General features: G+C 34.5%; 1 protein-coding gene across 4 annotated transcripts in view; it reads right to left on the minus strand.

Annotated features, from left to right (window-relative positions):
- mybpc2b (myosin binding protein Cb) overlaps window positions 1–16,125 on the minus strand; it is a 38,237-nt gene extending 22,112 nt beyond the window's left edge. The window contains exons 1-5 of one of the 4 annotated variants that reach the window (XM_038300959.1): window positions 15,850–16,125; window positions 9,150–9,164; window positions 6,899–6,919; window positions 6,163–6,183; window positions 1,057–1,080 (exon numbers count right to left, since the gene is read on the minus strand). In XM_038300959.1, the coding sequence (XP_038156887.1) occupies window positions 1,057–1,080; window positions 6,163–6,183; window positions 6,899–6,919; window positions 9,150–9,164; window positions 15,850–15,871 (103 nt within the window). In that variant the 5' untranslated portion in view covers window positions 15,872–16,125. The remainder of the gene's footprint in view (window positions 1–1,056; window positions 1,081–6,162; window positions 6,184–6,898; window positions 6,920–9,149; window positions 9,165–15,849) is intronic. The other 3 variants (XM_038300955.1, XM_038300957.1, XM_038300958.1) reach the window with 3 other exon arrangements.
- Window positions 16,126–17,894: the final 1,769 nt, after the last annotated feature.

The following is a 17,894-nucleotide window of genomic DNA, read 5'->3' on the forward strand; positions in this document are numbered from 1 at the left end:
TTTAACTTATCTGCATACCCAGCTAACCAACTATCCGTCTCTGCAGACGCCAGAGAATCCTGCCCGGACCAGAACCTGAATCTTGTCTTGTGTGAAACTTTAATAAACTCTGTTAAACCTTTTACCAAGTCTCAGTGGTGTTTTGCATGTGGGTTTATCTCTAAACCGATCATGACAGAACTCAGTTAATCATTCATTATTTCTTTCCTAGAATAGCTGGATAATCCTATGTTGGCTATTGTTGGTATATAATTGCTTGGAACGGGTAAAGTAGCCTCATTAGGGACCTGCAAAGAGTCCCCAGAGATGATCCAGGTGTTTCTTTCATGAAAAACTTTTCTTATTTGATAGTCTCAGATTTCAGGCCTTGGAGGTCTGATGCGCCTGCTCCAACAAACTTGGGCAAAACATCTGTCATTCGCAGATCTCTGCTACTTGATGGGATCAGAGTCAAGTTTATTCCAGTGATTCCCACACAGAGGTCATTGCCCCATTTTGGGTCCCACATCAACAAGCAGGGTTCCTGAGATCATTCACAGACATCAAACTGATCGATAAATATGATAATGGTCAAGCATATGTATGTGTATAAATAATTGGAAGCTAAAAATGTATTTTTAATGGTGTTTTTATCACTATAGTATACCTATAGTTAATAGGTTTTTTTTTATTGTTTGTAATCCAACCAACAGTTTGGGTAATGACTCCATTCTGGTGTTATTTCTGTGGGTCAGAAGCCTTAAAGTTCAGAAACATCTGATTTATTTGACCATTTGAATCAACTGTATTAAGTATGTCAGTAACTGGCCTAAACTTGGCCTGGTATCAACATGCATTCTCAGTTTATTTAAATAAATCTTTACCAGTATTCTCCAGCTACTGTATAAATGTGCTCATTGTGTTATAGTAACAGCCTGGACTGGACACAGCAATGAAAGAGTTGCCTAAACCCAACATATAGATAAAGCACAACATTTGACAAACATTTAGGATTCAATCATCTCAGTCATGCAAATCAACAGTGTTTCACTGTGATGTCACTCATCACGCTCTTACCCTGCCCCGCAGCGTTTTTCTCAGCTGGGAAGAACAAACATCACTTTTTAAGACATGGAAGTATAACAACCTAAAGTTATACTTTACCATAGGTCAATAGGGAATAAACAAGACAAGAAAATGAGCTTGATGTCAGACAGAGGAGGGTGTTCCTTACATGTTATCTGCTCTAGAATCAAGCAATTTTTTAAAAGTGAATAAATTATTATCATATTTACACAGCACTCCATCCATTTCAAACAGTATCGTTCATGATGGTAAGATCATGACCTTCCTAGACTATTGTAAAGTAATCAAATATATTGATTACTTCAAGTTTAATCATCAAATCCAAGAATAATTATCCGTTATTACTTTGATTGCTTTCTTTGGACTGATATCATGAAGTTGTGAGAAATATAAAAAACACTTTTTTAAAGGAAATCGGAGTCATAGTTTTGATCCAAGAAAAAAAATAAAAAGCTAAATCAGAGTAGGTTAACTTAAAGAGAAGGTTTCCCTATAAGTAATAATTTTCTGCTACAGCTAAGTAATAATTTAGATGAGCCAAACCACATGGCCGCTGTTCAAGTGGAGATAATCCCCTAAACTCTATACCCCAGTTTATTTGGCTGGAAACAGCCTTGCTATGATCAGCACTTCACTCATGGAAATTCTTCCTGTCATAAATACGGCAAAGGAAAACTCTTTGTAGTTCAATACCCACATTGGAATCACAACAGGTGTTGAAACATATAAATATCAAAAATAGAAGGTAAAAATGATGGGTAGCCCGTCAGGAAAACCTATCCTCCATTTCATTGGAATTTGTTGTCGTGTTGGCTTTGAAATTATTTCCAATGATCCCCCCCCACCACTGCATTCAATAGGGCTTGGTTATTAAGAGTTAAATAATATGATAATGTATTTTAGAACATTAAAATAACAGGTTTTGCAAGAGGTTCTCTTAAAACCCATGGGCAGACATTGACAGTTATAAAAAAAATATATATATGTATATATATATATATTTATTTATTTATTTATTTATTTATTTTTTGCAGGCCACTTCATAGTCCTTATAGCTTAAATTTGAATTCTTATACTATCAAACAGTCACAATGTAAGATTTACTTAAGTTGAAGAAGATTGTACACAGATAGCATTTGCTCCTCTGTTTTTTACGACTATGTTTTTCTCCATGCTGCACGGTTGCATAGGTTGTTCTGCTTTACAGAAGAAGATTATGGGTTCAATTTGTGGCCTAGGATCTTTCTGTATGGAGCTTGCGTGTTCTTCCAGTGCATCGTTGGGATATCTCCAGGTACTCCAACTTCCTTCCTCAGTCCAAAAACATGACTGTTAGGTTATTTGATGTCTCTACATTGTCCTTAGGTGTGAGTGTGTGGGTGTTCATGGTTGTGCATTGGAAGGAAGGAAGGAAGGAAGGAAGGAAGGAAGGAAGGAAGGAAGGAAGGAAGGAAGGAAGGAAGGAAGGAAGGAAGGAAGGAAGGAAGGAAGGAAGGAAGGAAGGAAGGAAGGAAGGAAGGAAGGAAGGAAGGAAGGGTTGATCAGTCTGACATAATTTCTCCCATTTTTACTCAAAATATCCCTTTTTGAACTCAAAGCTGAACCAAAACAGCTCCTTTTTGAGGACAACTATTTATACTCAAACATATTTATTTCCCAATGTAGTGTACAGTAGTGTTTATGTAACCATCAGTGTGGTCGTTTTCGGTACAGACTTTGTAACGACTGGTTTTAAGCTTGAGGGACCCTGACCTGTGATCAACAGTTTAGAATCCTAAATATTGATTAATTTTCTCATCAATGAAATTACCAAATCTTTGCACTAAGTTTTCTCTATCATTCAACAACAATTATTGTTGTTTCATTTAAATTTGACTATTTTTAGCAATAGGAAAGTGTATAGAAATTAAACCTCTGGAATAAAATGTCATGAGTAACATCTATTTAAAGATATTAAAACACCCCCCCCCCCTTTTTTTTGTTATTTAAGACCCAAACAGTTTTAAATGTTAAACTTTTCGTCTTTAGAAAAGTAAAACAAGTTTCACAGATACTTCTCTTTCACATTGTCAGACATAAATGTGAGCTCAAGATTTTAGACTTATTGCAGAAACAGTATGACTTGATAAATGAAAATAAATTTACTAAGAAAAAAAGCATTTGCTCTATCTCTAGAATGAGTAAAACTGACTCCCAAATATAATTTGTTTCAATTAAAATTGAGCAAAAACAGCTAATATCAGGAAAATATAAAGTCTACGGAGCCATTATTCTCTCTCTGGGAGCCCAGTGCACACTAACCTAATATTAGCATTTCATTTGTTCCTGTAGAGAACATGGATAGTTTGTTTCAAATGCAAAATAAGATTACTTTTTTTTTGTGGCAGAAACAGTGGAAAAAGACTATTACACAAAGTTTTGCACCCTAGGCAACCTGTCTCAGACCCTGCAAAATCTGACATGAAATGTTTCTAAAGTGTTGATGCTGTTATATCTTTCCATTTTATCTCCTCCTATCTAATAAAAACTGGGGGGAAAAGGTCTACTCATATAAAATTAAGAGACAAGCACAGCTGATATGATTTACAGCTTCTGGGTTTCATTTACAAAACCCGAGCTAATGTCTAACACCATACTTCATTAGTCGTTATATTTAATGATCTGTCTTAAAGGCTGCTGTTTCCAGTTAAAGGTATTATCTGAAGGCTTCTGAGCATGACTCCCAGAGCCAGTGAATGAGGATTGCCTCAAGGACTTCACTGGTTGACTTCCAAATCTAAGTGTGGTTCAAACTTAACCCACGAACTGAGCATAAATGTGTAATGAAATCAGATGACGCTGGCATGTTAACAGTAACAGCTGCTGGTGTTGTACTTCAACACAGCTGTGTTTCTGCTCTCATTGTTCGCACTGCCTAAGGGATAGGAGCAGAAGAGAGTGCAGTATCATAAGTCACAGATGGTAGGAGCAGGCCTCTGCTCATGGAGAAAAGAATTGTAAAGGTCAGAAAGCACACACATGTCTATGAGAAGTGTCTGGTACACAGAATCATGTCCATAAGTAAATGTATAGACACAGAAGTCAAGAGGTCCTTTTAGAGCAAGGATTTGTTGAGAGTTTTTGTCAGGCGGTTTTATACAACATCTTAGAAAAATACTAGGAGGCTTTTTTTTGTCACAATAGTATTAAAAACCTAGTTTTCAAATTAAGAAATCAAACTCTGGCTATTTTCTTCCTACTAAAGTCTAATCCCATTAGAACTCTATAGATGTGTGACCATTTAAATAGTGGTTGAACAGCAGCATTTGTTTCCTAGAAAAGGCAGAGAGACTCCCAATTCAAACCCCAGTCTCTCTGGAGCCCTTAGCAAGACCCTTAAGACCCTCACATTGCTCCCTAAGAGCTGCAAACTGCTCACTGCTCTGTAGGGTTGGGTTGAATGAGAGGACATTTTTTTTTATATACAATTGCAGTGATAGACAAATTTGTTTGATTGTTAATATACATTCTTTGTGTTATTATGTACTGCGCTGGACTGAAGCTGGTCAGAGGAAAAATGTAATGCAATAAAACTGAGATCACATCAGATGTATAAGCACCAAATAGAATACTTTAAAACTTAGCCACATTAAAACATTTGCAAAGTTAACACCTAGTAATTGCACTGACTTCTTTCATGTAGGTGCTGCTGTCGGAAAAAAAACTGCAGCTACTGAAAAGGAAGCATGGCTGAAGGTGCCTTACTTCAGTGCTGCTTGTTTTGGAGTGTTTTGATGTTTTTTATAGGATAAAGACTGTATGTCAGTTTCCAACATTTTATTGCACTGTGTTCTTGGAAAGAAGTGAGATAATTTTCATCTTCCGTGCCTCACTTCATCCCACATCAGCTTGAATGCCGCAGTGGGTTAAAATCTAAAACTAATGTTATGATCAGGGTTAACATTTCAGGTTTTTGTCCAGAGATGGACAAATTAGTGTAGTTGTTCATTTTAAGTTCCCCATTTAAGGCTATACTTACATTTTTTAACATGATTTTTTTTTAAGTCAGTCATAAAAATTGCTTCCTTTCAGATACAAGTTGTCATTATTATTCAGATTATATTGTTTTATGCTATCTTGTTTAGAACTTGACACAGCCATTAATGTGGTTTATGATTTATAACTCTAAACCAATATTTGGCCTATTTTCTACAGCCCTTTGTTGAGGGTAATTTAACATCATAAATCAAGAGTTTATACCTTAATGCAGGATAATAATTTGTTGTTGTTATACTAACATATTTCACTATTCTTAGACTTAGACAACTTTTATTGTCATTTTGTATACAGAGAGGTAATATAAAAGGAAATTTTGTTTTGTACTAAGTGCAGCAGCTTTTCTTGGCTTTATATTTCTATCTGCAACAGTCTTGCTTGGTTGCAATGTGTCTTTCAGGCCTCAGATTTGATGCTACTTGTATGAATATCCTGGGCTCCTCATTCAGTCAGAAAAAGGTATAATAATACAGCAACTAGATTGTATGTCTTAAGATAAATATCAGTTTAAAGAGATGGAATATTATTAGAGGTTTTATGTGTGACTGACAAGAATTTACTGTATGTCCCTGGAATCCTACAGCTAACAAAAAGGGATAGAAAGATACACCTTTTGATAATTTGTTCAAATCTTAACCTGTTTAATCTTTATCCGTTGAGAGTAAAGTACCTGCATACAGCAGATGATCACCTGTGATCCGTAGAGGCTCAGAGAGCCTCCTTCATTAAACTTACTCATCAGGAGAACAAAGGTTTTCAACTTCGTCAGGCAGCTGCACACTTTACAATTCTGTGATGGGTGTAATCTGTCACTTTTTAACAACAGCCTCTGATTGGTACATCTAATTGTAAAAAGTTTCAAAAGCAAAGCAAAGAGTTGTAAAGTTAAAGAGGATTAAATTAGATTTTACATCAGTCCACAGTGAAGCAGTCAAAATAATACAGAATAATTGGAAAAATTAATTGGAATACAATAGATCAAAAAGTAAAACTACAACCTAAGGTTATATGAACTCAACGTCAACATACACTGTCTACAGACATATTTCCTTTATTTCTTACCATCATCATCAGCTTCTGAACCTGCCGCAAACAAGGAAGCAAAACCACTGAAAAAAGCTGCTTTGAAGCAACAGCTATTGTATAAAAATATGCTTTACTTGCCAAAGTTGCCAAAATAGAGATATCATGCACAGTCACCAAGAAAAATAACCTGAAGCCAAACCACATCTTACAGATAAGCTTATAAGTCTTTTATTCAGTTTTCCTGCATGCATACAAAGCTCTGCATAAGTTTGCACATAACTAGAACATGCTAAAGCTTACATATGTGAAAACAAATACAGCAATTTAAAAATAGAGAAGATACTAAAAGTTAAGAGAACAGCCCTCTGAAGCTCAAAAGCATTTTTTTTTTATCTCACATGCACAGTATACAAATATGTTAATCAAGTGGGATAAAAGCAAAACATAGGCCACTGAGTCCAAAATGAATAATGCATTAGAGCAGCACAGCGGTTAGTGACCACTATCATGTTAATTCGATTTTATATGCTCATAAAATTCATTTTGCATATTTATGAAGAAAGACACTGATAATTTATGAGGGTCATCAGAAAAAAATAACTTTGCAAATGAAACACGAAGCTCATACAGCTGCTGCCACTGTCAAACAGACGGGCACATGTATGCATTTTTTACTTGCATACATAAAACAGATTATGTATGTGCATATGATACATAAGAAATCTGTATGTCCAGTCAGACCTTCATGTGAAGCATGGAGTATTTTTCTTACCTCCATCTGCTGGGGGTGCGTCTAAGGGAAGAGAAAAAGAAAATAACGCATTTTAACAATATGTAATGACAAATGAAGAAGTTAGAATCATGAAAACTGAGTAACATTCCTCAAGACTAAAAAAATCCAACCATTCAATGTCAGTTTTTGTTGTTTGAATATAAAAATCATGTCAACAGCTTGAAAAAATACACTTAATTCAGAAACGTTGCTGAGAAACAAGAGAAAATTTTGAAGGTTGACTCAGAGCATATGAACAAAGAACACTTGGAGACATTTTTTTACACGCTATCCATGCCTGGAGTGAAATGTAGTCCAAAGGTCGGTAAAAGATACACAGCTCAGAGATGCGGCAAATGCAGCCATTTTCACTCTGTCAGTATACATCAAAGTCTACCTGAGTGGACTATCGTTTCTGTCTCAACTGAGGTCCAGGTTTAAACCTTTGATTTAACAAATTAACCTTAAAAACAAATTCACTTAAAAAAAGAAAAGAGAGTACAGATAATATATATACATATACATACATATACATACATACATATATATATATATATATATATATATATATATATATTTATATATATAGATAGATAGATAGATAGATATATACATATATATATATATATATATATATATATATATATATATATATATATATATATATATATATATATATATATATATATGTATATATGTATCTATCTATCTATATATATATATATATATATATATATATATATATATATAGATAGATAGATACATATATACATATATATATATATATATATATATATATATATATATATATATATATATATATATATATATATATATATATATATATATATATATATATATATATATATATATATATATATATATATATATATATATATATATATATATATAACGGGGCTATTTTTGTGACATACAAACAAGAATTATAACATTATCGTACAAAAAAAAAATAAAAAATAATCAATTTTGTCTGTCTCAACCAGATTTTTATTCATAGTTTTAACTAGAATTACATTAGATATTAGACTAGGCCAATCTAAAGTAATATGCAAACAATAGGAACAAAAACCTTTCCACAGTCGTTTCATATGTGCTTTGCTTTGGTAGGACTGTCCTGTATTTAGCTCTATCTATATGTCCTTGAAGTCTGACCAGGTTCCCTCTCAGTACTGAAGTGATCCCACAGCATAATGCTATCAACCCCGCATTTCCCAATGGGCTTAATGTGTCCATGGTTATGTGTAGTGGTAACTTTTTGCCACACATAATGTTTTCCAGCTGACGTCTCATCTATTGTCTCAATCTCTCCTTGTAAGGCCTGTCAGTTTAGGTGGAGCGAGATTCATAGCTACATTTTCAAATGTCCAAATCTCTGGATATTTGTCTAAAACTTAACTCTGCTTTAATCTTCCCTATGACTTTCTCCTTGACCTGTCTGCTCTGATCATTGGTCTTCATGGACCCTTTATTTGTTAAAATCCAGTTCACAATTGTTTACAAAAAAATGTTGGTTAGTAGCATAAAAAGAATAAGAATATTTAACAATTAACGCTACATCAACACAAAATATAATCATATTGTTGCAGCGTGCTAGAAAAATGTGACTGAATGATTAATGGTTGAGGTTTTATTTAAGCAACTTTTACCTTTAACATCGATACAATTACTCTACTCAATCCCACTCAAGTAAACACAAACTAAAAGGGTAAATAATCATCTCAATTCACAGATAATAATAAAGGATATAGCCTTATACTCTCTCAGCTGCTGATGCATGTTTGTTTAATACAGCTTGACAAGTGATTTTACCATAGAAATAAAATATTATGGAAACTAACAACAGACAAATTTTTATCATCTGTCTCATATCTAATTAAAGTTTTTTACCCCTCAAGATTGTGTTAATACATTTACAAATGACCTATTAATGTGGCATAAAAAGAGCAGCTTTTCAACTGAAAGATATAAATATCCCTAATCTACAGTATACAGTTGTAACACAGCGCTATTTATAATTTAAAAGGAGATGCTCTCCTGACAGAACGGCCATGAATAAATAAAAACATTGTGAATGCTGATTAAACAGTGTTTGAAGTCTGCTAGAAACCAACGGTTGACATGATATGTGAGTAGAACGCACAAAAAAACCATACGAGCTGTAAATGTGTCACTATATGATAATGGGACGTCTGAAAAAATCAATGGAACAAAAGCAGAAATGCTGACTTACCCTCGGCTGGCTTAGCTGTGAAACAGACAAAGAAAAGTGTTACTTGCACACATCATTTTGTCTTTGTACACACATTCATCAACATCCCTGATGAAGATGTATGAAAAGTCTGTGAATCTATTTGATTTCTGTCTGAATAGTCATATTATCACACTAAGAATCGAAGAAGAAAAGATACTTTATAGATACAGTCTAAACTTGACAAATCATTTACATGCAGATTACGAGGAAATGATGCAGATGTGTCACTGAATAAGTTGTATTTCTTTATGTACATAGCTGTAAAATATTATCTACTGTATGTGTGAAAGAAGCAGTTGTTTTCCAAGATATAGAATAAGGATTAAAAAAAAATTATTACAATTATTTTAAAGGGATTTTGGAGTACTAATAATTAAATAATCATGATTCAAGTCAGCTAACAGCTTTTTTTTTTTTTTAGGATCTGCTGACCTTTATTTTTATTATTTTTAAAGTAGACAGACAGGAAAAGGAATTAGAGAGAGGATGACGACATGCGGAACAGGTCAACATGACAGGATTCAAACTAGTAACGGCTGCATCGAGGACCAAGCCTATGAACATGGGTTGCAAGTTTAACCCCTACACTATCGCCAAATTTTTTTATATTATTTACCCAACTACTGGCTTGATTGAAACTAAAGGAGTTGACCATGGTGTTCATCAAGTGACTTAAGAAAACTGTTGATAAAGCTTTCCTATTTTTGTTTCATTTGATTTGTATAGATTTTGATAGACATTAAAACTCTGTAAAATCTTTTAATTAAATCTTGTTGACAATATTTAAATAGATGTTTACCTGGAAATGATAGCTTAGCTAAAGTGACTACTTCAGGAATGTTTCATCGTATAGGTGATGTCATAAATTTAAAAGAAACGGGAAGGTCCTCTTAGAAATTTCAAGTGCTGCATTTGGCACAGATCCTTGTAATGGATATCCCGATCTAGTGACATGATTCAAAGGGTAAACCAGAAGGAGGTGGGGGCAGGGGGAGGGGGCTGTTTTAATGAGAGCTGCTATGGGTGTCATTGTTGGCGCCTAATTCGGGTAAAAGAAAATTCTCAACTAAAATAGAGGCATATAATATACCCCAAGCTCCCCAAGTGTCTCTGTGGGGGTCACTTCGATGGTTCTTAAAGGCCATGGACGGTGTCTTGTGACCTCCCTAAAGCGAAGCCACGTTCTCTCAAGCTGAACTCACTTTCCTTGAATAGTAAGCCAAGTTGACCCTAAGGGCTTCACCTTAAAGACTGGTCTAAAATTCAGCTGCAGAAATAAAAAAAACTATCATCAACACCAGTCCGTATACTTCGTCAGTGAGTTACTTTCACTAAAGATGAGAGTATTTCCTGATAGATTTAGAAACAAAATGCTTCTCAACAGAGCTTTTCAGAAACGTCTTTGAGTCTGTTGAAAAATATAACACCAGCATGGAGGCAAATCTGCATCAGCATCTGCTTATGTTCATCATAATCCACTGAGGGAGGGGGTTCTCACTTATCTTCAACAAGTTTTGGATAAGGCAGAGTAATCAACTTCTGCACAGCTGTTTTCACAGCTTAGATGTTCCCCTCTGTGGTATCATGTGAAGAACTTCTCATGACTAATAATTAATCTGATGTTATTTAGGTCAATTCAGCAAAATACGTACATTTCAGTGGGAAAACGTATTTTTATTTCTCTTACAGGAGAATTTTCAGTTTTAACTTTTTTTACCGTTCAAACTTGGGCCCTTTGTTCTTGATCATTTTCCTGTTTGTATTCCAGCTGGGTTTCACTCTATGCTTGCTTATTACTAAGGCAAAGATGAATAAAATCAGCAGGCATAAGACTCCCTTTGTGTTTAACATCATCTCTGTATGAATACAGCTGACCGCAGACCTTAAAGCCCTATTAGCATTATGATGACCAAAATCTCAGGCTTGAATCTTCGCACCAGTTTTTATATAAGCGTATCAGATTAGGGAGTCCCACTTTATGAAAGATTGTTTTTTTCTATGCCAGTGACCTTGTATCCTTTTACAAAAACATTCCACAATTGCCCTGTCAAAAAAGGTTTTCATGGTAATGACAGTGTACCAAGGTGCATGAATACTCTAACACTTTACATTGAGGTCAGATCAGGTGTTCACCTTGCGGTTTGTTTACATTTCTACATCCGACTTTGACGGTATGGTTTACAGTGTGTTTAATGACAGACATAAAGACACATAGAGTTTATGGCTTTGTCTATTTATAGGGTGACTTCCCTCTGTCAAATGCTGTCTTGGCCCCAAGCAAGGGAGTTGAACCTAAGTCGCTTACGAATCTGAGCATTGGTCTATCAATGATTTGTGCTTGTAAGTGTGACTGGGTTTCTCCAATGTAAAGCACTTTGGACAGTATGGATAGAAAAGCTCTGTATCATTTACCTTCATCACCATTTCAATAAGCCACAAATCATAACACTTTTTTTTTTCCATTTATCACCTCATTCTAAACTTACTCAAACTTCCTCAAGTACATTTTGTGGATAATAGAGGTCAAATTATTTAGCATAAACCTTTTTTTTAATGTGCACATATCATTTAGGTTGAAGAAGTTGAGCTGACTTTTGATTTGCTACCTATTTATAGTTTACCATCACCAGAAATCTGCATAACCACTTAGTTTCTATGAGCTCTAAAATAGCCTTAGTTTAAAAGAGTAGTGTCGCTCGATACTGCAGGTCAAGGGATTTATTTCTGTTGGTGTAAAATGGTGTAGGCATATCAAGCTGAAGAAGCAAACTATGATCACAAATATGTTTTGGTCCAACTGCGTGATACTGTGTTCTTTAATATCTTACCAAATAAAAGCATTTAGTATAAACATTATGATACCTAGATACAAAATATATAACTTAGTATACTTCATAAAATCACAGTTTCACATCTTTTTCGTGTTTTATAGTATAGGTATTGCATTGTGATGTCTAATCCAAGCAATTTTTAAATGATGAGCCTGTCACCCAATTCTTCATCCGCCATTTTTAAAGAAATTAATGAAAAAGCTGTAACTCAGGTTTGGAGATTCTTTTTTAGTTTTAGTTTCATTGTGGGTCGCATCCACATTGATTTTGCAACAACAGATTGTGTTTGTTAGACTTTTTTTTCCATTAGTCATTCATAAACAGAGAATGAATCATGTCATCGTTTCAAGTCAAGGTTCTTGTAGCCTGACAAAAATAAATGGTGCTTGGGGACTGGTAAAACTTCACACAGCAGTTATGGTTCAATTTACTCTCACAGTGTTTCATCAGCACACAGTGATGAAGGGAATTATGATCATGAATCACAGCATCGCCTCCAACCATTGACTAGAAAACTGTCCTCTGTTTGATGGACTGCCTTGGAGCGGAGCCAAAATCAGAACGGCGCATCGGGCCTGCTGACCGAGAAGAAACTTTCTGGTTAAAATTGGCAGATTACGCCATGATTTATCTCCACTGGGACAGCAAAGTGGAAAGGCAGAACCTGATACAGTGGGCTGGGGTGCAACTTGTTGAACTTACATGGAAAAAAGTGTGCAAGGTCACTGCCTATTGCAGAGTATTTTTAGCAGTTAACCGACTGGTGGGATCTAACTGCTACTGAATGAAGCAGTTCAGACTTCTTTTCAGTTTTTCTCGTGGGTAAAAAAAGAAATAAAAGAAAGTCAAATGTTTGAGAAAAAAGTTGGATCAAATTTTTATTTAACTAAGCTGACTAGAAAATTGACTTTGATTTCTTCCTAACTCTCAAGTGATCTAAATTTACACAGCATTCATGCATCAGTAAGGCATTAAAGTTGCAAGACTGTGAGTTTCTGAATACTGTTAATAGTGATCTATTTTTAGCAACTGCTATCGAGTGTGAAGTTAGCTTCAAGAGGATGATTGAATGTTTCTTATTTTTCCCATTTGGATCTGCCTTTTACAGATTGAAACTTTTGGTAAACTATTATCACTTCACTTTAAATTCTATTCTGGTTATTTACTCAACAAGCAAAGGTCACATCTGTTACTATGATTATTTGCATTACTTAATACTTAGGCGTTAAAGCCTATTTACCCAACTTAACAAGCAAAAGTTGTGATAGAAAAATGTGTAATATCATAATAAAGATGTGTGCAAAATCCTGGCTAACTAAATATTTAGGAAGGAAACTTATAATAGAGCTTTTTGGTCTTCTAGAAACAAAGAGATCCTTTTCTCTGATTGTTTCTGAATTTGAGCAGGTCGGAAGGTGTTCCTAATTCTGCTGTCAACTAAAACTCAGATTGCTTTTGAGAAAAATGTTTAAATCCTCACTCATTGAGCAATATGCTGAAGTCTCTCTCAGTTTGCTTTAATCTATATACTTTGCATTTGGGTAGCTTGCTGACTCACCACATGCTCATATTAGCCAATTTCTTGCCTCAAACAAGCACCTGTTCTAACTATGTGATACTGCCAGGCAGTTTTTTTTTGTTTTGTTTTTAAAGTAGAATATGAAAATGAGCTACTTCAAATGATGGTGTGACACTTTTTTTAACATTTCAAATCAAATCCAACTTGGTGGTGCTCTTTAGGAAGGTCAAGCTAGAAAAAGTTGATCTAGCACAGCATTTAGAGAGCTTACATTTCCAAAATCTTTAAAGAAACTTAAACTAGCCGAGTCTTCGTTAAATGCAACTCAGTAAAATGTTTAAGAAATTTTAATTATCTAAGTATTTTAGCTAACTCGAGTAGCTAACTCTACTTATTATGTGCAAGAACTTGGAAACTCAACAAGGTAAGAACAAGGAAAAAAAAAATTTCTGCCATGGACATTACAATATCTGAAAAGAATTGAAGTCAGAAACGCTTGAAAGTTATTTTTAAGAAAGGAGATGTAATTTATTTCACACACTGTGGCAAGAATAAGAACAATGTTTTCCCTGGTCATGTCTTTTCATACCTTCTCAAAACTCAGGTACAAACCTCGTTGGAGACTTTACACACCCTTCTCACTTTTGAGCATTCATATGTACAGTAGTATTTGTGGGAAACCATGCAAAACAAGCATTTTGCCCACAAGATGCATCAGCAACATGTAGCTGAAACCTCTCTTTAACTGTGTGTGCAAGGGCAGAGTAAAATAATTTTTTTTAACTCATCATTTACTTATCATTTTAAAATCATTCTCGGGTAAAATATGTAAGCTTTAGGTCAATGCCAGCAGAAAATAATGAACTTTTGGACATTTCTGGCTTTCCACACTAGCCGTACCCACCTTAAATGTCTGACCAATCACAGTGGGTTGTTGACCATGACACCAGCTAGAGGTTCCGCCCACATTACATGTCTAAAATAACTTGCAAGAACTCCCAAACCAGGAAACGAATTAATCTCACGGTTTTGGGAGAGCAATTTAATTAGTACCTGCTTAGTATCTACAGGTTTTTTGCATTTTGGAAACTCAAGCTAGCTAAATCTTTGTGAATCTCAAGTTTTTACAAACTAAGAGTTCATCACCTTTGTTGGTTGTTATATATCCTATAAAGCAGTACATTTCTTAATGGGCTGAATTTCATTGCTGGGGGACTTTTTATTTGAATTGGGTTGAGTTGCACAAAAAAAGAAAAACGCTAAGTGGATGCGAATTACCCTCCATCTCTGGTGTGTCAGGTCAGAAAAGGGGATCTTCTGTTTTGTTTTAAAAAAGGACCAAATAGTATAAAGAATGTAACCACACCACTACACCATGAATAATAGGAGTTTAGTTTGAGATGTCAGTGTCATCAACGGTTGGACTTATTTCAGTTTCTGAAACATGAAATAGCAACAGAACACATTTTAAGAAGAAGTATTCTTAAATAAAGAATCTAAAATATTTGAATGTAACAAACACCATGTAAGAAACACAGCTTATGTTGCAATACTTTATGGGTTTTAAAATAGCCATAGAATGTGTTTTGCTTCACCATATATTGACTTGGAAACTGAAATTCAAGCCAAAGTTCCTAATAGCTCACAAAATATAAACTGCAGTATGGATTACACTGCAGCAACCTAACTAGACAGAATTGTTAATGGTGTAGATCGAAGATAACACTGATGTGATTTTCAAAAAGATGATTATAATTAAATAACAGTTTAACAAATCAAGGTTTATGGCCCGGAAAACAATATTTACAAACTGAGACTGATATCTAAAAGAACCTTCTTTCATTAATGGGGGGATTTTGTTTTTAATTCCCTCATCTAATCTTAAAAACACTGCATGTTTTCTGACAAGAGAGAAATTTAGATACTTTAGAAGCTCTACAGACATGGTTAGGTTTTTTTGGAGTTTATCTCGGGGAATTAAATACTCTAAAGGTTAGTTATTTGCTATACAGTTTGAGTGTAATGAAAACAAACAAACCACTTGTTTTTAATTACAAATCTGTCCCCAATGGTATCATAACAAAAAATACAGATGACTATTGGCTCTTCTTGAGCTTATATGTTGTTTCCATAAATGGGCATTTTAAACCTGTTCTTGTCATTTAAATATCTGCAATGATTTCTTACATTTTGAATATACTTTAGTATAAATCCGAGTTATTTATTTGAAACATTAAAGAGTATTTAAATTCAAGCATCAACAGTGTGACTTATCCAAGTCTTATCTTTTAGTTAGGATATTATGCTGTTATAACAAGTATCTGCATACCTTCAGGGACTGGCTCAGGCATGGTTATTCCTGCGTCTTCTCTTCCCTGCTGGATGACTGAGAGCTTGTTGGACTTATTCCTTTTATTTCTCCCCTCTTTGTTATTCAAAGCTTCTCTGGAACTCAAGTACCCCACACCCTTCTGTGAGCAACGAGGTCTGCAGAGACTGATGACGCCCTTGTAGAGTTCAAGACGAGAAGCACTCAGAGTGGGAGCATGAGACAATGTGGAGAGGTAGTTGTGAAAAGGATGTCGCAGACTGACAGAACCACAAATCTAATAGGCTGGCTAAATCTTTCAGGCTTTAAATTCTTTCAGAAGAATGCAGGATCTGCCAAAGTGAGATTCAACTTATCAGATTTGTTGACACTTCTGCAGCCTTGTAATGCCAGACTAAACTTTCAGTTATATCCGCTTACATTCACATTAAAAGTTGCATCAACAAGTCTTTGCAAAACAAATTTAATACTCTGAAGGATGTGTTGCTTTGGTTAAAAAAAAAAAAAGTAAATACAGAAATAGACAGAGAGACAGAAAAATCTATCTAGCCATTGCAGAATAAACCTGACAGAAACCCTCACTATTTTCTTATCTAAGAAATGTAGAAGCTGAGATTTTCAGTTTCATCATACATACATACTGTTCTTGCAACAATGAGTAAATAACATACTGCATCATATGCAGTATGTTTACATACTTCAGATAAAGTGAAAAGTAAAATCCATCAGACAGTGCTAACATTTTTCATATGCAAGCTTTTTGGAAACATTGAAAAGAAAGTATCAAGGGGTTACAGTTAATGCTTTTAATTTATCTTTTATTATTCAGCTTTTGCTTCATTTTTCAGATAATTAGTTTTGTTTTTTGATGTTAGATTCAAATCATTCTGAAACCTGGTAAAGGTCTGATCATTTATATATCAAACCCTAAAAGTGCATTTTAGTGCAAAGTGCAGTTTCTAAAATCTGGTTCTTCAAATAATGACATGTACTAAATACAAAACTTATTAATCTAACTGTGAAACATATTGATTGGGATTTGGTAGAAAGTAAATTATTTTTAGCATGACATTCATTAGCTCGGGTTGTGTAGTTGTTAGAACTATATCCCCCTCTACTGGTGACTGAAATAAAAAGCACTTTGCACATTTGGATCCTTAGAAAAATGTTCTCAATTATAGCTTTGTTACTGCCATATTTGCACTGGGATTGTTGAAATATGCAAAAGTAAAAAGCAAGAAAGGAAAAAATTACCAGGTCTTAGCTTTGGGCTTTTATTAGTTAGACTCAGATAAAACGCTTCCAGGCCATAACCAATTTTCCCTTTTTTTTTTCTTCCAGTGGCTACAAATGCATCTTTTACAGAGATATTGCATAACTCATAAAAATGGACTATGCATCTGACTTAAAAAAAAGAATCTGATAAAGACAAGATAAAACATAACCACTGTAACTTTCATTATACAAAGCCGCTGGTTTTTAGAGTGAGGTCATTTATGGGCTAGAGAGGTTTAGAAAGGTCAGATAACATGAAACACATTTCATCCATAATATTTTAAATAGGCTTTGAAGCTTTATATTGGACTTAATATTTACGTTTTTTAAAGGGAAAATATCAAAAAAAGGAAAGAAAACACAGAAATCAACATTTGTAAACAAGCCATGTTTCGATCCCAGGTTATTAGGACATTTCCGCACATTTGTTTTGGGGTTTTTTGTCACATGTTAGTGTATTTGATAACCAGATCTTGCAAACATAACCTGAGTAACAATCATTTACTCATAAGGGGACGCTGAAGGGAGCAGTTTGTATCACTGTTTAGGTTCTTTTCTCTCAAGGGACATTGGCGTCCTTCCCTCTAACATGACTGTTAACTAGATTTGCCTTAGATTGCATTTGCATGATTTTGTGTCTGTCTATTGCACTGTGATGAACAGATGGCCTGTCCAGAGTGAATAAGCTGTGGTAGTTTGATGACAAAAATATATGTACTTATATCTACCAACTTTGCCTTGACTTGAATTAAATTATTTAGTTTCAATAG

This window comes from Cyprinodon tularosa, unplaced genomic scaffold (genome assembly GCF_016077235.1).
Source record: "Cyprinodon tularosa strain WSP-4 unplaced genomic scaffold, ASM1607723v1 ctg46, whole genome shotgun sequence".
Classification (NCBI taxonomy): domain Eukaryota; kingdom Metazoa; phylum Chordata; class Actinopteri; order Cyprinodontiformes; family Cyprinodontidae; genus Cyprinodon; species Cyprinodon tularosa.